The 22,690-nt window shown below is 38.2% G+C and overlaps 1 protein-coding gene across 1 annotated transcript in view; it reads left to right on the forward strand.

Moving 5' to 3' along the window:
- The first annotated feature begins 496 nt into the window (after positions 1-496).
- Positions 497-22,690, forward strand: part of usp10 (ubiquitin specific peptidase 10) — a 138,835-nt gene continuing 116,641 nt past the window's right edge. The window contains exon 1 of the mRNA XM_028809787.2: positions 497-780. Coding sequence (XP_028665620.1) covers positions 760-780 — 21 coding nt within the window. The 5' untranslated portion in view covers positions 497-759. The remainder of the gene's footprint in view (positions 781-22,690) is intronic.

A 22,690-nucleotide genomic window follows, 5' to 3' on the forward strand; every position in this document is an offset into this window, starting at 1 on the left:
CACTTATTTACTTAAGGAGATGTGGGAATCTGGAGCAAAACTGAATGGGCCATCCCCATATTTTAAATGTATTTTTTCATGCATCAAATACAGAACAGCTCCATATCATAAGTGTAGCCACATTTCCAATATAAGATCGTCTACAATTCAAATTCGTGGGTGCATTTTTGAAATTTTCAATTCTCTTTTTAGAATGAAACTTGAATCGTGATAACTAGTACACACAGATGTGGGAACGTGGAAAAGATCTATAAGCAGCTTCGTTCGCTTAATTTATCAACTGTAAATGTGTAAAGTCATTTGTTACACTGATAAAATGGCTAAGCAGACATCGATTGAAAAAGAAATTAATTTTGTTTTTCGAATGTGTCTTTAGAACATTCGAAGAACAAGAAAGGACAGGCCGCGCAACAGCAGGCTCGTGCACGTCAAAAAAAGTGGGCGGGCTAAGAGAGGGAGCACGCGCGCGCACATTCACGCGGGCATAGGCGCGCGCACAAACCAGAAGCAAGGCGAGACGAAGATGGCGACGACGGGGGAAGCGGCGTGATGTGCGGGAGGTGGAGAATCCGTTCTGCATTTGATAGGTTTAAACTTGGATCAACGGACAAACGAGTTTGTTCGGGACTCTCTTTTTTATTTAAATACAAGAGGGTGGTTCCTTTAGGGATTCTAACACTTCTCGAGTAATACTTGTTTTTTTGTTTTTCCTCAAACATTCAAACATACAGTATATATGAGAGGAAACTCGCCGGCAGCATGGCTTCGCACAGTAATCAGGTAAAAGTCTCTTGATACCAAGTCACTTCTTAACAAACGCTGTGAAATACTTTGCAATACCTAGAGTGGTCATTGTGGGCCTCTCGTATTGACGGGATTGTTCGTAGTGTCATTGGAAAGTAGCACAAAGAGTTGTTATTGGCTGATCTTGTGCGGCTGTTGAAGTCTCATTGAAACGCAAGCGTGGATGAGGCCTCAGTCATTCATAGGCGAGAAGGCATGAGAGTTAATGGATAAACCCAGAATTACACCTTGGCTCACACATTCTGTGACAGTTTTGGGCAACGTGCTAGTTGTACATTGAACTCTTTACTCTTGCAGAAGCTTTTTTTAAATTTGAATAGATTGTTGCCCGACTGGTCGGCCCACCTGAACATGTGAAGGCCCAGCATACTGATCTTCAGTCTTACCCCATTAAAATAACTTGAATATAAGTTACAAGACGCAGGTCTTACGAGTGTGGCAGAGGAGATCGTCCCCTTTAGAATAGGCAGAAGTTTCGGTCACGGCTGCAGTGTTTGTGACAACATGGCTTGCTTCTGTCATCGTTAATTAAGGGGCAGAAATATATTATTCATCGGGCCTTGTTGCTGTTGCCAAGGAATTGAGCATTAATTCAGTTGCGACCACCTGCAAACAGTCGGGGAAAAAAAGTAGCAGTGTTGAAGTCCTTGCGTCTTATGCTTTCCCAAATGTCTAGCGCAAAAGTGCTCCCTGGAATTTGGGCCTGAAAGTGTAACTTGAATTGTCATTTCGGAGTAAACCCCGTTTGTTGTAGGGCATTGGTATTTCTATACAGATCTGAAACGAAATTTATACTAGAGGTGTAACTATCGAGAAATACCCCCAAGGACTGAATAGCGCGGCGTTGGTGTGTTTTTCCAGTTGGTTTTGGAAGCATGGGTAGTTTAACCATTCGCGGGTCCCCCGACGTTTGCTTGAGTGAGTTTATTGTGAGACTTGAGTTCGAATAAACGCCACAGTTTGTAGTTTGGCACTTACATTTCTTTGCAGATCTAGTCTTGTCATTCAAGTAGTATTTCGCGCACGGGATTCATGGACTTGTCTTTAAAAAATCGTCGAGTTTTCTGCATTTTGTTTAACGCCAAAATTAGGTTGCAAAGGCATTTCGAGAATGGCATTTTGAAATTGTTTGGTTCTTCTGCATTTCTGTCTTAAGCGCTTGTTGAACATGCATCGTTCATTCGGATTGGGTATGTCCGCGCTTCAAATTTAGCTGATTCATTGGAAGTTCGTTTTCTGCTCGTCGTATCATCTCCTCGTTAGAATATACGCGGGGAAAGAAGAAACGCCTGCGATGACGCTTTTGTGATCGTTTTGATGCCATTTTAGTTGCCGTTTCGTGAATAATAATTATGAATTGACCACTGAGGGATTGCATACATGCAGTGCGGAACAGATGAGTTACATTGTTACATCTAAAACAACATGTAGCACTTTCACCGCGACCCTCACTAGGAAAAGTGGTTAAGAAGATGAGATGTATGTAGCACTTAGTCTGGCTGAGAGAAATGTTTTCCAAGAATTGTTGTCTGAATGATACATCGTGTTTGTTTTACAGTTATTTATTTGATATGGACCGTTTTAAAAACTTAAAAGGACAAGTGAGGTGCGACAGCATGTCCAAAGCTAGAGTACTGGCGCTTTAGGGGAAGTGCCCAGAAACTGTTCCACGGAAGGGGTTTTATACTTGAAAGCCCTGGCACACCGATCTTGGCTTTTTAGCATTAACATTTATTTTTGTAACGCGTTTATTTGTTTTCATATTTGCATACGTTTCTCATAAAGGTATGCGTTTGGGCATTTATTTCACTTTGAAATTTTTGAATGGTAACAATTAACTGTTATTTGATTATTGTAATTAAGCATTATGGTCTGTCTTTAAAGCACTCTAGTAATTATATTGAATGTTGTTTTTGCACAAAACTTAGTTAGTTGAATTGTATTTCTGTCTTTAAAGCACTCTAGTAATTATATTGAATGTTGTTTTTGCACAAAGCATAGTTAGTTGAATTGTATTAATGTCATACATAATATACTAGAAATGTTGCCTGTTGGAGAGAGCCTCAAGTCAATCCCAGCACCAGGGGCATGTATCCATTTTTGGCTCGTTTTGCATGGTACTTTGTCGGAACCTGTTACAAGGCAGGTACATCATGATAGTTGGCATCTTCTTGTTGCTAATGTATATACAAGACCACATATATACACCAAGCAAAGAGAAAATGTGTTCTGTGATCTTTAAGCAATATGTAACTAATCTCAACCCTATTTAAATGCAGTATAGTGCCTCTGGGAGCTGGAGCCTGTCCTAGCAGCATCCGGACTCATGTCGATAACCAACCTGAAATGCACATTGCCAATGATACTGTACTGTAGTGCACATACACCCTTGGCAACTTATACAGGGCCTTTTAAGAAATATGTTAAAAAGATAACTTATTCCCAGATTATAGTATATGGTGTACACATAAGTATGTACAAGTATGGTGTGCAATGCTTAGATTTACTTAATGTCATTTTTTAATTATTAGAGACATTTCATGTTCCATAAACTAAAGTTTAATGCAGTCAACAGCACTATTGAGAAAGCAAAGGATTGGAGTTTTTATGCACATGGTGACAATATGTACAGGATAAAAGTTTTGAAATGTTTGTTGTAATTCTGTACTTTTCTACAATCAGAGGTTGTTGGTTTGAATCCCATAAATGCCAATGGGGACTCTGCTCTGTTGGGCCCTTAACCTGCAATTGCTGAGTGCTTTGAGTAGTGAGAAAAGCACTATATAAATGCAAAGAATTATTATTATTATTACAATGTAATAAATGTAATGTATTTTCAAGTGCTTTGGGATGTGCGAGGTAAACTCAGAGAAACATGGTGAGAATGTGTTTACTCCATAATGAAAGAAAAGGCACCTAGTTTTGGGCCAAGGGCTATAGCCATGAGACAGCAGCACAAATTATTGCGCCTTGCTGAGGGAACTGTGGTTTCAGCATTAGAGCAATTGAATATTTTGAATGGTGATGCCTAGAAATCTTCAGTAAATCTAAAATCCAGTGCCCTTTATGATCAGGACAATATGTAGGATGTGTATGTGAAAACAGATAGGTGTGTGGTAGTAATGTGTTCAACACCATGATCAAGATGTAGTGCATTATGCTCAAGGACAATGATTTAGCCATCAGCTACATTTCAGTTGTGTTGTCAAAGTAAAAATAACTGGCACTGGTAGCCCTTTCAAGTTTAAAAGCCACAAAACAAAACTTGCAACTGGAAGCAAAAAATAAAAGCATAGTTAAAAAAATATATTTACCTTTAGCAGGCTCAAAGTTGAAAGTAGAATTTTAGACAGTTTGAAGAATAAACCTATAAGGGCAAAGATGTTCAAACCTTTGTGAGATTTAATTTAGATTAATTAGCAGAAAGGCAAATATTAGACAGTATTGTTTTTTATGTGTACATTTTTAAAGTGGTCAAGTGGTAATAGCTCTCTGATTATTTCCAGTACCATGTGGACGTGGCTTTTGAAGTGGTACTTTAGAAATCAAAAGTTTAAAATTTGGAGAAAAATGAAACTATTCATTGTTGCAAGCTGATGTCACATCTTTAAAATGGGGGGGGACAAAATTGTGAAAAATATATAGAGAATAATAAAGTAACTTGTTTTGAAGATGTTTTTGTAAATGCAATAAACACTTTTGTAAGCATGTTAAGTATTTATCAAAATACAAGTCAACACTTTTATCTTGGTCAGCCAAAGCAAATATAAAAGAATAATGAGAATTGAGCATACACATTAAAAAAAAAAAAAAAAAAAAAAAAAGCAAAAAAGTTATTTTTTTGATGTAAGCTTTTGGTAAGAAACGCTAATCTGCCGACTGTCCCTGGCTTTGGGAGGTCTGTGCAATGGGCACAATGTTGACACCTCTCCTGAAAACATGTCTAGATGGGAAGATGATGAAACAGATGCATACACACACTTTGGCCAGAAGAGTCACTCTGGTAAAGGATTATTTATGAATATTCCACAGGAGTAGATGTAAGTAGTGAAAAATTTTGAACATGAGAAAAAATATGTATTTTAATAATAGTAAAAATTGTTGCAGTATACAGTAAATAAATAATAGTTTATGTACTCTACCTTAAAGATTACTTTTCAGTGAAACCATGCAGAAGGATGCACAGTGAATCAGAATGCTTTATCATGACTTGTTTATTTTATGTAAATAAATGAGAATTTAAGATGTGAACAAAGAAAATTGAAAGTGATGTGATATTCATATGCTTACATATTTATTGTTGGCAGTATTTAACATAACCTTTTATGTAAATAGGTTCAATATAGTGTGATGAAACATCTATAAAATTCCCTTACTTAAATATATCCTTTTGGTTTTTTTAAATTTCCAATTGATCATATTCATATTAAGTGAATCAGTTTTGTAAGCATTACTTAGTTATCCCAGAAGGGTGATTTGTTTGTTCCAAGAGTGCTGGAAACAATAATATCATACTGGAAAACAGTAAAAACAAAGTGCAAACTACTAGTTAAGTGCAAGACTTTGGAATCTTAAGATGTGAGTCAGTTAAGGTAAGGCAGTAAGGTATGTTCCATGTGCAGTAATTGGCTTCTAATAAAGAAACTCGCTAGAATGATAATCTACAGTCAGTGCAGCCCTTCAGGATCTGAATTTGAGGTTCTTTATAATTAGATGAACCCCATATTATAAGTTTGCATCACCTCCACCATTATGTCGGTGATCTCAAGGGCATCCTTGTACATTGGAAGTCCACTGCTGAATCCCTGCATTTGTAGTGTTTGAATGCAGGTGGTTGTTGCTGCACCACATCACAATCCTTCACTTCCTTTCTGTACTCTCATTTCCACTGTACATGCAGCATTCAATAAACAGCATAATTTTTAGGTTGTGTGGATGCTTACATATATAAGCTGACACAGATGTCTCCTGGTAAACCTTCCATTGAGAATTTATATGCTGTGACTAATCAGTGAAGTATCCCACAAGAATTTTCAAGAAAATATTTAATTTTTGATTACCTGAATGGGCATCAGAACACAATTGATCAAATGTCTATCTCTATTTTTTTTTCTACTTCAATAAACCCATAAGTACAGATTTTGCTGTTGTGTTTGCAGTAATTTCTATTTGGTTACACCCTTTTTTACTTGCTTACTGGCTAGAAGAGTTACATATATTTTAATATATTAGCTTTGTAGCCCCATGCTGTAATATGTATGTATGTATTGCAAACCTTGAAATTGTTTCAGGAGTATTTGCAGAAGCTTGTTTGCTGCTGAGGCAGTGTTACTAATTGCTGTCCTTGTAATCTCATATTTCATTTATGACTAACTTTCGTGATGCTCACCTCATTTGAACTCTTTTCAATCAGATTTTCAGTCAGTTGGTACTGTAGTAGTCGATTCTCACATTAACTGTGCCATACAAAAAATATATAAATGTTAATAGTTCACATAAAAGCCTCTGGTGGTACTGTACATTAACAAGAACAACTGCAGTCGAGGTGACTGTAATTATGTTGAACTGCGTATGGTTTGATTTGCTTACTCCATTATCATCAATTTCAATTGCCAAGAAAACAAAAATAGTATTTACGTACGAATCAGTCCAATGCATCTTTTTATTGATGTATTTTAAAAGGATATTATCTAGGTTTAACTGTATTATTTCTTCTTATAAGCTCGCTAATTTTGACAGCTTTTAATTAGCTTGAATGTTTTAGGTATGTAATTGCTCTTAAGTTTAGTGTTAGTTTTATTATACATTTTGATAAATGTAAAAAAAAAAAAAAAAAAATCTTCATTATTGTTCTGTTCATTAAATTTTGACCAGTGTTGGTAAAACTTGTTTTAACGCTACAATTACCAGAGCCTACAAAAAAACTCGTTAGTCCGGCCCATTTTAAATCTCTTCGCACCTCTCCGTCAGTGTCTTTTGTCTTGTAAATGTGTCAGCCTAAGCAGCAAGGAGCCTGTTGTACCACCAAATCACCCTACCCCCCCGAACTGCCTCAAACTGGGTAAGACATTTGAATCTGATGATTGCATATAGCACAGAACTGACCTCTCTGTACTATTTTTTCCTCTGCATGTCCTGGAGTATAAAAGAAATGGCACCGTGCACCAAAATGTGCAGATGGCATGGGCAAGATTGGGGGGGGGGGGGGGTGGCATTGGGGGGAACGCAGTCACTGATTACTAGCGCAAGAAGGCATGCGAATAAATATGAATAATATAAATAATGTTGCATCAGTGCCACAATGTTTTCCGAAATGTACTATACAGGTCATAAAATGAGTTATTCCAAATATCATATATACATACCTATGTCTGTGTTTTTTTTTTTTGGTCAGTGCGGCTTTGACATCATGGACCATAAGGTGCATACTAATTCAGCGTGGGCGGGAACACCTAATAAAACTGAATAAAAAAATTTCAAGTGACCGTGAGATATGAAGAAGGAAGATTTACCTGTGTTTGTGTGTCTGCTTTTATCCCTACTGATCAGAAAATTTCCAGTTCCATTGTCTCAAAACACTACTCACACCTACAGTTATTTACAGTTTCAGATAAAAAGTAACCGCGTCAGATCTGGGGCGGGGGGTTGGGTGTTGTATCGTGATCATGACTGAGAGAATAGATAGATACTTTATTAATCCCAAGGGGAAATTCACATAATAGAAGTGGGAGGAAAAAAAAAAACAAACACTAAATTTTACAAGTACTATAAATGTACACCAGTTGTTACAGACACAAATCAAATGTATGTTTTTATTGTATAATATTAACAATAAAAGTAGCTCACTACAAAATGGCAAATTTGCCGGGGCGATGGTTGCAAACTCAAGACCTCTGGATTATAAATCGGTGGTTCTAACTGCTGCACCACGGAAGCTGTCGTATTGTACTTGCACCTTTTGTGAAAGTGTTTATTTGATATTTGGCCATCAGCCTTCACACATTATACAGTTCATGTCTACATTTTGTCATTTATTACGAAAATATGAACAACATTTGTTTTAACGATGTGTTTACATAGATTGTTGTAGACACAAAACACACATCAGATTATTTCCCCTTTCAATTCTGGGTAGCTCACTCCCAGATAATCAATCAAGGCAGGAACCTGGAGAACTTCTTGCCTGTTCTGAGGCGGTGGCGGGGATGGGGGTGGGGGGATATGGATGGTATAGCAGGCTGCTTGGGCTTATCTACACATTTAGAAGACAAAAGAAGCTGACTGAGAGCTGTGAAGGGATTTAAGGTGGGCTGGATTAATGAGTTTTTTTCGTTGGCTGTGGTAATTCTAGTGTTAATGCTATTTTTAAAATTTGGAAAGTACAGTAAATGTGAGTACTGTTAGGTCAGTTATTATTGTCAATTTTATAATTTTGTTCTGTAACAATTTGTTTCAAAATAGTCCCCAGACTGATCTTTACTAGATTATGTTGAACTCTTTCCATAAATTGCTTTAAAGTGTCTGCTACATGTGTAAATTTAGATTTTTTTTTTATTCAATATACTTTTAAATATTAATTATTCAGATTATGTAGGTATATATTCTTGGCCATATCAATACAATGTATTATCGTAATAGCATATTACTAAGAGGTGAAATGGTTTTGACAACCACCTAGATAGTGAAAATTCCAATTTCTGAAATCAAATGTAAAAAAAGAAAATCGGTTGGTTGATCAGTATTATTTCTATCTCATTTGCATTCTCAAACCTGAAATCTGGTAAAACTAGTATTTGTTTTGGAAATGTTCCTCAAAGGAAAGGCTAAAACCTTAAACATTAATCCTTTAAACCAGAACAATAATGGTTTTGTTTACTAAAAAATAAACTGCAAGAAATAAACACATCTTTAAAGAATGCAGTTTCTGCATAAGAGTTTCCAAATAACTTAACAGATAACAGGTCTTCGTTATATTTCTTGAAATATTTCTAAGACAAAGAATTGTCAGGCAGGTAGACAGACCGACATAGTGATCACAATATGTGCTTTTTTTGCATTATATGTGAACGAACTTACACAGAGGTTAAATACTGTGTTCAGTTGAAATATAAACATTACATTAAATATTCTTTTACAATTTAAGTAATTATTGCTAAAAACAATTCGCATTTATGTTGCTTTTAAGTTGCGTTATAAAGTTTTAATGCACAGATGTAATAGAATATTTGCTGCTCATTTACCTGTATGTTTGAAAATACAACTGAAAGAGTTAATTTTAATAGTCTACATCTGGGTTCTTTTTGGAAAGTGATAATGCTAGGTATAAAGGGGCTGAACTTTTTTTAATCTGAATATACTGCAGATTAGCTGAATTAATTTATGCTTGTCATTAAAATTTGCCTTCTGGGTCAAGATCATGTCCCCATTGATATACAGTATCCTCAAGCCCACACAAAATCCAAATCACCTTCTGCTTATTTTGTTGTATGTGGATATAAAGTTCATTTGCATTTACACTTGAATTAAATGTGGTGGTTTTTCATTTCTGATAAAGCGAATGTAATAGAGTGATCTGATCACAGTTTAAGTACAGTTAAATCTATTTTAGACCTGCTTTTTTATTTAAAGGTGCTGAAGTGCTCTTCACTTGTGATGGCATCACCAAAAATACATGTTAATGCCAGATGAGAGGGGGGCCTTAGAACTGCTGAAAAATTATTTTAGATGCGATTAGCTTAACCTTTTACAAATGTTCTGAAAATTTACCCCTTAAAGTTCCATTGATTAAAGCATTGTAGTGAACCCCCCATTAATGTTTTCAATAGCATAATAGAGGAATGTGTTGAAAACTGTTTATTGTATTCAAATAACTGACAAAACAATACTGGCAGTAAATGGTAATTCTACTGTTGTTTTTGGTTGTTGGGTAAGATACTTGTATAATGTCTTGTGTAATATGCAGACATATTAGAATTATTTATTACCAGTAATGGCGCACTACATGATAACGTGCAGTGAATACACTTGAGCATTCATAATTTTCATACTTTCTCTCTTTTCGCGTTAAAACTGATTAAGTCAGTGTTGGTGTTGCAATTACTTTGTACGTTTTCTTTAATTTTTCACTTAAGCTGACGCCTAAGTCTTCAATCTGCCTCAAGAATGATTTAAGATATTAAGAGGTAGGGGAAGTGACGCCGAAGGTGGTAGGAATGAGAACGGCACCCATATGCTTGCGCTGCACGGCTGCTCTGCTGGCTGCTGCCGAGACCTGAATCTACGATAAAATAAAACTAAAAAGAGAAATAACCTTAGAGGTCAATCATCACCCCGAAAGCGGATAGTAGTCATCACATAGTATGTGTACCAAACTTCAGGTCAATAGGTCAAATGGTTTGCAAGCTACAGGTGATTTAAAATCGTGGACAAACAGACAGCCACGGTAGCGTATTATATATAAAGATTTTGTTTACAATTGGTGCAAATTTTATATTTTAACACATTCACTGGTAACAGCAGTCTATAAATAACAAAAGGTTACAAGTTGAAACTGCTTATAAAAATCAATCATAAATGTTGTGCACCAGTGTTTGTTTTGAAGTGTGTTCACAAATTGTTCATATTTGACTAATGTTTCCTAGTAATTTCTGGGAAATAGCATATTTTTAATTTTGTGTCTATTTTTTCATCATTTGGCTTGAAACTGAAAAAATAGTTCAAACTACAGAAGTTACCTTTGGCTTTAAAAGAATAATTGACCTTCAATGTTATTTCTTAACTATTTTTTTCTAAGGTCAAAAACGGGACAGTGTTTCTATTCAAAACAAGCTGTTCCAACCTCCCAAAAAAACCAACTCTCGATTCATCGTTCTGAAAAAGATATCTAATGAAGTAGACTTTTGAAGGTTGTGAATCTTGAAGGGCATGGGCATAACTTAATTGGTCCCGATTGGTCCATCCAGGTAGCATCTTGGATGCATATGTTGTTTATTAAAAGTCATATTTACACAAATACAGTTGTATTGCCACATGAGTTAGCAGCCCTATCAAGTCTAAAATATTATATTATAGTTAGTATAGCAAAGCTAAAATGATGATCAAGACAGCAAGCTTCCTCCAAGCCTAAGCAAATCATTCATGAAAAGACATTTCATAATATGTTAAGTTTGTTGGAGTACATAGAATTGTATTGCTAAGTCTGCAGGAAAATGGCAAACGTGAAGACATGTAGGAAGTTTGGATGTAAGGCAGAGAAGTTGACTTTACCCTGGGTTCATTTTTATAGCTTTGTTGAAGAAAAAAAAATGTGTAGGTACATTTTAGGTTCTGGTATAAAGAAGTGCTTAATAGAGATAAACCTGACAGCGTTACTGCATAATTGCCTTGTCATGATTATTTGATCGGACTGTGATTATTTACATAATTGTTTGAGTTAACAACTAGGGGGCTCCGCCCCCTGCTCGCTTCGCTCGCCAACCCCTGGCGTTGGGGAATGACAAAGAGTGAGATGTATGAATTAGATATAGAATAGTGTGCAGGTTTGGATGATGCCTATATAAATACAAAATAGAGTGTTTGGCATAGAGTAATGTTTTATTGGAATATTTCTCTGTATAGAACATTAGTAGTAAAGATGGTGTCTTGTCTTTGAATGAGTCTTCCTTGGCATGGATCATTTTTAAGTTTAACTTTAATGTGAGATGAACGTCGAACACATGAGAAGGCAACATAAAGTTGTCCATGTCCAAAAACGGGTTCAGAGAGGTAGATGCCAACTTTGTCCATGGTTTGTTCTTGTGATTTGTTGATGGTCATGGCAAATGCAGCTTTAATGGGGAACTGTCGGTGTTTCAATGTAAAAGGTAATTCTAGGTCAGAACTCGTAAGGTCAATTCCAAGAATGAGAACAGTATTGTTAGCATGTGAATCTGAAAGAACTGTTGCTTGAATAACATCGTGTGTTATGGTGTTGACGACTAACCGTGTGCCATTGCATAAACCCTGTTTAGTGTTAAGGTTTCTTAATAGCATGATTATTGTTCCGTTTTTAAGGGTAAGGTTGTGTTGTGGTCATCCGTCCGGGTTAATAGTGTTCAAATATTCTAAGGGGAAATTCAGATGTTCATTGTCGTCATCAGAGTCAACTTTGTCAGAGCTTAGAAAGAGCCGTGTCTCTCCAGGAAGTAATGAAATGACCTGGTTAATAATGTGATTAACATTAATATTTTTTGGACATAATATAGTGCGTTGTGTTAACCACATATGCGAAAGTAGTATGGGCCATTGCCTTTTGGTGGCCTGATATGTACTCCGGTAGATGCAAAAGCAAATGAACTATTGTAGGATCTAATGCAGTTCATAAAGTTGTTACTTTCAGGCACATCGTTAGTTAGAAGCTTCTGTAGATATTCAGGATATGAATGTAAAGGAGGCAGTCTAATCTGCCCCTTTTGATAACAACGTGTAAATTCATTATTTGTATTGCCAGTTGTTTCTTCTGTGAAGTTAAGTGAATGACAATGATTGCAAATGACATTCATTAATCCCAATGAATTTTCCTCAATAGTGGACTCATTAATGAAAGCGTTGTCAGCCAACTGGCGTAAGCGTTTAGCAGACGTCTGGCGTTGATGTCTGTGACGGGCATGTTTTGCTTGTGGTGTTTGAGTGCCGCGTTGTTGCATGTCCATTATTTGTGACGCGCTATTTTTGATTTTTAATTGATTCGCCTCCGCTTTGCGCAAAGTCCGTTTCACTCTACGTCGTGCACTGTTTGTATTGAGCCTTGTCCGTTTTTGTATGTCGGTCAGTTGAGCTTTCTGCTTTTTGAGTCCTGCTTGCTTGTTTTCTGGCCGGTCATATGCGCGTTGCTTTGCTCCCTTTTTTGTATGTCTGAGACGCGAGCTCTTTCTTTTGAAATCGTGCTTGTTTCGATGCAGCACTTTGAGACGCGCGCTGTATGCATCTACGTTCAATGTGTCTGTTCATTTGGGCACGTCTCTGTAACGGGGTTACTTGAGCTTTGTGTTTTTTGATCCGAGACATTTTTTCTCACGTATTTTCCGAAGCACGTTGTATGCGCCGCCGTGTATTTGTTTGGTTTCATTCGTGTTCGTGTGTTTGGTCCCGTTATCCGATCCGAATCGTTTTGTACCCGTGACCGTGTATGCATGACTTGTTTGTTCCTCAGCGTGCGAAATATGTATAAGTAATAAGGAGGATCGCACTCACTGTTAATATGGAGCCTTTTCTCCAGTTGAACGGTTAATAGTGCTTTATTTTAATGAGATCCACCTATGCTGCCTAGTGTGAAGGTTTTGAGATGACGTATGTTTAATATGGACGTTTCCTTTAGATATGTGGCTTTGGGTGTCACTTCTTATTGATTTGGGGGGGGGGGGTTGTGGGTGAGGATTGTTGTTGCGCGAGCGTCTTCTTTCGTTTTGTGTTCCAGGGGCTTGTTGAATCCCCCTCTTTGTGTGTGTCCCGTCCGGTGCCTGTAGGGGGGGGAGCCTTGTTGTTGTGCGCGAGCGTCTTCTTTTTTTTTGTGTGCTAGTTTCGTGTGCAATGGGTTTCGTGCAGTGCCTGCCTTTGACTACTTTTTTCTTTGCCTTTTCCTTTCGGCGTCTCATTTCTTTGTCCTCTTTTTTTTCTTTGCTCACTGGTTTTTTTCTGTGGTCTTGTCCGCCTCTCGCGGCCCCTCATCCGCCTCTCGCGGCCCTTTCTTGCGCCTGCGCAGTACCTCTTTTTGCATCTTTGCCTTTTCCTTTCGGCGTCTCATTTCTTTGTCCTCTTTTTTTCTTTGCTCACTGGTTTTTATTGTGGTCTTGTCCGCCTCTCGCGGCCCCTCATCCGCCTCTCGCGGCCCTTTCTTGCGCCTGCGCAGTACCTCTTTTTGCAGCTACGACCCATGGCCGGATGTGCCTCCGTCCATCATCCGGTTTAGCATTCTCGGTTAGTAATATGGATTTTACATTCAAATACACATAAGCTGCTTTACAATTACCTTTCAATCTACTGTGCTATTGTTTCTTCCAGAATGAGGGGACAGAGCTCTCATCAGGCAGTACATTATTTGCTGTTGAAAAAAAGAGGAGAAAATGAGGTTCTTTAGGAGTGTGAAACTTTTCTAGAAAGTAATCGTGATATTTATTCATATAAATTGACATGATCCACTGATAAGAACAGTAACACAGTCATCAAGTTTGACATACCCTCTGGCTAGAAGTCATGTAATGAGACTTTGGGGTTAGAAGGAAAAGTGCTACTGGTTTTAAAACAGTACATTGGAGGGAATGTGTGAATGAAACACAATTTACTCGAGTAAATAATGTGAAACAGCTGTGGTACCATTATGTCCATTTTGCACTGCCGTGCTTATATTTTTTGCTTTTTCTTAATCCAGAAGCAACATTAATGGCTGGTGAAACGAGCCTTTAGCACTTATGCTGACGACTTTGGGTTAAACTGCGTACTATAGCGCATAGGTTATGTATAAATGGCTATGTGAGTTCATAGTTTCTGAATCTTTCACTGCAACAACTTTCCTGCTTTGTCTACAAATAACTTTGGATAATTTATTTGGCTCATCTTGTACATTTTCTTTGAAGCCAAAGTGTTGCCATATAAACAAGGTTAATTTCTTCTTAACCATCTATTTGCTCACTTGTGTTTTTCTCTATTAAATTATGTATTTTATTAGCTTATTACAGTGCGTGGCTATTAATAATGACAGCCTGTGGCTAAATTGAAATTTACTGGAAATGTAGAAAAGTAATACAGTAATCCCTCCTCCATCGCGGGGGTTGCGTTCCAGAGCCACCCGCGAAATAAGAAAATCCGCGAAGTAGAAACCATATGTTTATATGGTTATTTTTATATTGTCATGCTTGGGTCACAGATTTGCGCAGAAACACAGGAGGTTGTAGAGAGACAGGAATGTTATTCAAACACTGCAAACAAACATTTGTCTTTTTCAAAAGTTTAAACTGTGCCCCATGACAAGACAGAGATGACAGTTCTGTCTCACAATTAAAAGAATGCAAACATATCTTCCTCTTCAAAGGAGTGCATGTCAGGAGCAGTGACTGTCACAGAGATAGCCCTATTGATTTGTTTGCTTTTCTCTCTGTTTGGCTTTTAAGAATGCGAAGCACCGCAGCACAAAGCTGTTGAAGGCGGCAGCTTACACCCCCTCTGTCAGGAGCAGACACAGAGAGAGAGAGAGAGAGAGAGACAGAGTTTGTTTTTCAGTCAAAAATCAATACATGCCCTTCGAGCTTTTAAGTATGCGAAGCACTGTGCCGCCTGTCGTTTCAGGAAGCAGCTGCACAAAACATAGCAACGTGAAGATAATCTTTCAGCATTTTTAGATGAGCGTCCGTATCATCTAGGTGTGCGAACAGCCCCCCTGCTCACACCCCCTACGTCAGAGAGAGAGAGAGAGAGAGAGAGAGAGAGAGAGAGAGAGAGAGAGAGAGAGAGAGAGAGAGAGAGAGAAAAAGCTGGGTAGCTTCTCAGCCATCTGCCAATAGCGTCCCTTCTATGAAATCAACTGGGCAAACCAACTGAGGAAGCATGTACCAGAAATTACAAGACCCATTGTCCACAGAAACCCGCGAATCAGCGAAAAATCCGCGATATATATTTAAATATGCTTACATATAAAATCCACGATGGAGTGAAGCCGCGAAAGGCGAATCGCAATATAGCGAGGGATTACTGTATTGCTTTGCTTAACTAAAATTACACCCCAACGTTGTCTGTGGACAGTATTTTTAGGGACAGTGAGCAGGGGAATTGGAGCTTGTGGCACAGTGAGGGTGAACAGGAGACACATGTCTGCACAGTTGAATTGAACAGAAAATTTTACATATTGCTCAAACCTAAAATCCAGTTGGCTTGTCAGTTAATTACATGTCTCCATCTTTTCTAAACATGATAGGTAGACTAGTCTGTTAAATGTACTTGCTAGATTTAATGTAGGCAGATAGGCATTTTCAACCTTTGCTATGAGTTGACAACTTATTTATGGCACTGGATGGTAACTTGTACTTTAACTCGCGTTGTTAGTCCAAAGAAATATAAATTGACACTCTGACAAAGCTGAGCTGTAGTTAGTTTATATCCATCCATCCATCCATCCATTTTCCAAAACGCTGAATCCAAACACAGGGTCACGGGGGTCTGCTGGAGCCAATCCCAGCCAACACAGGCACAAAAGATCAGTTTGACCCCAACAAATGTACGTTTTTAATTTTAGTGTATTCAGCAAAGCTGATGCAAGCAGAACTGTAGTAGAAGTAAAATTTGGAGAGCAAAACCACTGCCCAACTGTAGTCGAGACCTTTTTTGAAAGAAACTTTTTACTGTTCAGATTGGATCAACTTGCAGACTGCATAGCTGCTTGAAACCCCAACTCTTCATTTTATTTAATCTGTAGAAATCCACACTCCACACTTCTCACAGCTTTTCCCATTCCCTCCTATGTCTAAAGATTTTTCTAGCAAAAAAACTTTTGTAAAAGTAATTTATATTGTACGGCAGAGTACCCATTGGTGACAGTAGCAAAATATACATATTTTGCCAGTTTAATAATGCATATGTTATACTTGTGTTGTAACCTACTATTTAAGACAGTCCATTAGCTTTCCAAAAAGAGAACAATTGCCAATAAACATCAAGAATTTACAAAATGAACAGTGTGATATATTAACATTTATTGTAAGCCCTGCTTGCAGCGTAGGCAAATGTTTGTAATCTTGGGGCAAATTGTGCTCCCCTGCATACTCAAATCTAGGAGCTTTTTATAAATGGACATTTACCTAACAGAATAATAAAACTGATTGTAGTGTAATCAATAACAGTAAAAAAGACGAATTAAGCAATATATAGATTCAATTTTCTTTTATTTAAAAAAATAAATAAATAAGAAAAGCAATATAATTACAGACAGAAAATGTTTACCCTAGATCATTTTCCTTCAATTTAAGAAAAACCTAAGAAAACATAATTTATTGATCATCTTTAGATGATTAAGAAAAAAAGATTCATATGGTTCACTGGTTCTTAGTGTTTTCAACTGAAGAGCAGTCAAAGACAAAGCACCACCCACAGCCTACTAGAGTTGTGTGGTTTTGGAAGTAACTGGGCTTCAAAGCGATCAAGGATTGAACTAATAACACTCAAAAGTACAAAAAAGAAAACTTCCCTCAACATCCCAAACCCCCCCGCAGGTTTAGTTAATTGAATACATTAACATATATGAAACTAAACATACTAAAAGTATGCATAATTGTGACACCCTGCTCCCTGTGCACTGCAATATTTCCTTTACTTTGTTAAACCGACATAACCAGATCATAGACACATCTTAAGCTTCTAGGATGAATGTAAACATCCAGTATTGTGCCAATATAACTGTCTTTATATTTGCTTATATTCTCAGTTACTATTAGAATCTTGATTTTTTTTTTTTTCATCTTCTGTTAGCACATCTGAAAATTTCCTTTTGTTTTGTTTATCTAGAATGCTAATTCAATTATGGCCTAATGTAAGTTCAAGGGGGATGAACTGCTGTAATATGACAGCTATGTCATGCTTAACATCAGGTACTGCTCCAGCCTTATTTAAGGACTACCTCTGTCTCAATGTTACTCTTTTGTTATTCCAGTGTACACTGGAATTTTAACTGTGTTTTACCAGCTCTAAACTTACTGTCATTTGTTGTGGGTGGCATTTTGCTCTGATTCAATTCAATAGTGGTCCATCCATTTTTCATTACATTGTATATGTACGTGGTATATTAATAACTGGTGAGATATGTGATATTACATAGCTATGTGCTGTTCTGTAAATATTTACTGCATTTTTTCTATTTGGCCATCGCACATCTTATTTGTCTGCTATACTGGTCTAGAGGTTAGTGTTATTCATCAGCAAACCTGGCTGGGATTGTGCCCTACTGATTTTTTTTTGTATATATATAATATAATATGTAAAATTCCAATCCACTGTTGTCTGTATTTGTACTTAAAAGTCCTGTATTTTAGTCTGAACAATAATAACTTCTCTGTCATGAAGAGGTGAAACTGCTGACAGCCTGACAGTGATGCAACATGTCAGTGGTTGCATGGAATTAAAAGGATTGCAGTCTCCAAAAGTGGACTCTCCAGGCTTACATCAATGTGAATATTAAAAAAAAGACACCTACTGTACATAGTTGCCAATAAAGGTTGGCTTACAGATGCACTGACTTAGAAGAACTGATTATCAGGAGGAGACCAGGAGACAATCATGAACAAGTGCACTGGTGCTACTGTGAGGGAAACCTTGGAAGTACTTGTAATACAGTCATTGTGCTTTAACAGCAATCATTTTGTATTTCAACTGAATCTAGCTTTAATTTTTCAGTTTGATTGATCAGTTTAATAGTTATGGGCTTGTGTTGGTGGTATTGTCCTTCTGTGTTTGCAGCCGGTTTTGCAATAGTCAGTTTTAGAATGAAGCAGTCCATTTTACAAAGGATAACATTAACTCTTTTAGGGCGGATGTCGACTTTTGTCGACAGGAGGGGTTGAGGGCGTATGTTGACAAAAGGCGACATCCAGGGGTAGAGGGTGACAATCAGCTGTTAATAGCGACAAAACTCTGTTACGTCACAGGCATTCCCTCTCTGCTTGGAGGAATGTTGGACTCATTGACTCGGCATCTAATCCTTGCGTTTGCATGAGTTACGAAATGTAAACAAAGGCTAGATGGCATGACATCTCACGAGGGAGTGAAGCGAGTGCAGAAAAGAAAATACTCGGCAGACGATGTTTTGCACATTATCGCTGAGTCGGGCTCTGATCCATATTACTAACCGAGAATGGTAAACCAACCGGAAGGCACGGACGCAGGTACACGGCGATGGACGCAGGAGACATAGTGCGCAGGCGCCTACAGCGCGCGTCTCATAAACCGCAAACGAAGGAGTCACAGCTCAAAAACGAAAGAGCTCAACTAACGCCACACAGAAAAGAGGATTCTGCACTGCACCCCAGAGTCAAATGGAAGACACTACAGAGTCCGCAAAGGTCCACAAAGAGAGTACGAAAGGCGCAGGCGCCTACAACGCGCTTCTGAACTAAACATCCACACTACACAGCATGGTCCGGGTAATAAAAATAAATGAACTCTCCGTATTAAATGTTCGGCATCCTCACACGTCCAAACCATATAGCATATGTGAATCGCATTACAGTGATGCATTATTAACAGTACAACCACAGAAAACGCTCTGTATTAACAGTAAGTGTAATTATGCATATTACTAACGGTAGACAATGGATAACTAATGGAGTCACGGTCACGGCTCCAAAACGATCCAGCTCAACTAACGGAGCTACAAAAACGAGCCCGCATGGACAAAATCATTAAACGTGGGCGCCTACAATGCGCTTCTGAAACCGCGGAAGCAAAACTGTCTCAGCTCCAAAACCAAACAGCTCGACTAACGGAGCTACAAAAACGAGCCCGCATGGACAAATACAATGAACATAGATGCCTACAACGCCCATCTGAAACTGCGGAAGCAAAGCAGGCACGGGTTCAGAACGAAAGACCACAACTGACGGAGATACACAAACGAGCCCGCCTGGATAAAATCAATGAACGCAGGCGCCTACAATGCGCGTCTGAAATTCCTCAAGCAAAGCAGGCACGGCTCCAAAAAGAAAGAGCTCGACTAACTGGGCTACAAAAACGAGCCCGCCTGGATAAAAACAATGATTGCAGGCGCCTACCACTCGCTTCTCAAACAACGCAACCAAAAGAGTCACGGCTCCAAAACGAAACATCTCAACTGACGGACATACAGAAACGAGCCCGCCTGTTCTAACTAACAATGTACCCGAAAGTAAAAACTTTATGGACTGCATTGGATCCTACAATAGTTTATTTGCTTTTGCATCTATCGGGGTAAATATCAGGCCACCAGCTGGCAATGGCCCATACTGCTTTTGCGTATGTGGACAAATATTACATCGGATTGGAACAGTGCACCCTGAACCAAATCACGAACGCAAATATGCACAAATCTACGTGTTAGATCCAGATGTCGCAATCTATCAACGAATGACCCTTCATGAAAACAAACAATACACAGTGCTGATAATGAGAAACGTCGCTGAAGTCATAAACAGTCACCCATTAGCTAAGACTACAAAAGTACTTACAGGATCACATTCTAACAATACTGTTTTGATTCCTAGAGTTGACCTTACAAGTTCTGACCTGGAATTACCTTTTACACTTAAACAATGCCAATTTCCCATTAAACCTGCATTTGCCATGACAACAAATCCCAAGGACAAACCATGGACAGAGCTGGCATATACCTCTCTGAGTCTGTACTTGGACATGGACAACTTTATGTAGCCTTCTCAAGAGTTCGGCGTTCATCCAACATTAAAGTTAAAGTTGTAGATACTCCATACCAAGGAAAACTCATTCAAGGACAACACACCATCTTTACTACAAATGTTGTGTATAAAGAAATATTCCCATACATCTTTCTAATGTGCCATGCTATGGGTTCTTTACTTCCTTTGTTCGTCATCTACACCTTTACACTCCAATATATCTCATACATACATCAATGTATTCCGGGTTACCCAACACCAGGGGTTGGCGAGCGAAGCGAGCAGGGGGCGGAGCCCCCTAGTTTTTCAGAACCTGATTTTGTTGACAGTGATTGGGAGATCGAGCAAGAGAGTGAGGAACTGGTATCAGCTGATCAGACACCAGCCGAAGCTGCCCCAGCTGATCGGCTGCCAGTTGAGCGCATTTGCGCAGCTGACACACCTACGGCAAGGTTTGTGTGTGAGGAATACCCAGACATTGATCCGTGGGAGCCAAACTGGATACTGGACTTCACAAGTCAGCATGGCTTGCTGTTGGACACAACAGATTACCAGCTGCTGGACTACTTCAGGCTGCTCTCTCCTGAGGCTGCTTTTGAACTACTGTCAGACGAGACAAACAGGTATGCAGAGCAATTTTTTGAATCATGGGCTGTGCTTACACCGCATTCTCATTTTTCAAAGTGAAAACCCACAACAAAAGACTAGATGAAGGTCTTTGTGGCATTACAAATAGAGATAGGATTAGACTAGTGATATAACTTCAGGGAGCATTGGTCCAAAGGTGCTTTGTCCCCTGGTGGCTTTGGACAGGTTATGCCGCGTGATAGGTATGTGCCGCTGCAAAGTTTTATTCACTTTTGTGATAACCAGAAGCAAATCCCAAGGGGTGAACCAGGCTATAACCCCATGTATAAAGTTCAGCCCCTGCTTGACATTGTGGAACCAACATATAAAGAATTTTATCAGCCTGGCCATGATTTGTCTGTGCATGAATCTATGATAAAATAAAAGGGGACACTTTTTTTTCTGCCAGTATATGCCAGACAAGCCCACAAAGTATGGCATAAAGGATTTTGTACTGGCAGAAGCAAACACTGGTTTCTGCCGGAAAGTAATTATATATACGAGAAAATATTTCTTTCAAAGAGGAACTGTCCCTTGACAAGTCGGGTTGTGCTGGAGCTGCTTCAGGGCTATGAACATTTGGGTCATGTTGTGTACATGGACAATTTTTACACATGCCCAGAATTGTTCATGGAGCTACAGAGCAGGGGAATTGGAGCTTCTGGCACAGTGAGGGTGAACAAGAGACACATGCCTTCACAGTTGAAGCCAGACAGGCTGAAGATGAAAAGAGGTGACAATACGGTTTTCATGCAGGTGGAAAACTTGGTGGCAGTGGCATGGCACAATGTCAAACAGGTTACTTGTCTCTCTATAGTACACACTAACAATATATGTGAGAGAGTGCAGCAACAGACAATTGAAAAAGAAGCACCAGTGCAACACATATTGTAAGCAGTGCAATGTGGCAATGCATGCAATTGGCTGCTTTGAGCGATATGATACTTTGCAGGACTTTGTTGTGTAACATGTATGTGAAATCATAGTATATGCAGGCTCATACAACATGCAAGACAATAACATTTGTCAAAAGTAAATATTTTTTGCTGATTTGATATGTTAAACAATTGCTTTGTGTTCTTTTTTAAAAGTTAGTTTTTGGAAAAATATTCAGCCCTGGAAGAAAAGAAACAAAAAAAAAAAAAATTAGCCCTAAAAGAGTTAATATAGTCCGCACACAAAGCTGGGAGAAAAAGAAATGGTTTAAGAAATACTTTAGCAGGACTCTCCACATCTGCCTACTTTTACTACAATAGTGAGTTTATTGAATTATTACAAAATATGTAATTTGTGGGGCATTTCTGTCCTGGTCCTTGTGTTTTAAGGGGTAAAATTGCCCAAGTCTGATTTCTCATTTTGGCCTTGGTTGTGATGTCCCGTTCATCTTCATTTTTATATTTAATACATGTTGAGAAATTGTCAAAGAATAAGTAAAATGTTGAGAGAAAAACAAATATGTAGAAGTTGCACTAAAAAGGTAGATCTAAATGTAAAAAAAAGCTATTTTGTGCAGAGACTGCCTTTGGAATGGAGTATGAACCTATACCAGAGTTTTGTTCCAAAACTGTTACAGTAATGCTTTTTCATATAATTTCAAGTGTTGCAGCTCAAAATTATGGTATATTTCGTGTAAGTGTTGTTCCTCAAGATGTGAGAGTTGCTATTCCTGTCCAATTCTTTCAGTTGGTTTAATCTTTATAATGTATAAAATTATTTAGCCTGCGGATGCAGAGCCAGTTTAGTCGTCTTGGATTCAAAACCAATAATGTGGCAATTGTATTCAGAAACTTTATAAATGAGCAAAAATGAAATTTAAGATTTTTCCTTTTTAAAATACAAGGTATTTTAAAGCATGG

The sequence above is a fragment of the Erpetoichthys calabaricus genome, chromosome 9 (genome assembly GCF_900747795.2).
Source record: "Erpetoichthys calabaricus chromosome 9, fErpCal1.3, whole genome shotgun sequence".
Classification (NCBI taxonomy): Eukaryota; Metazoa; Chordata; class Cladistia; order Polypteriformes; family Polypteridae; genus Erpetoichthys; species Erpetoichthys calabaricus.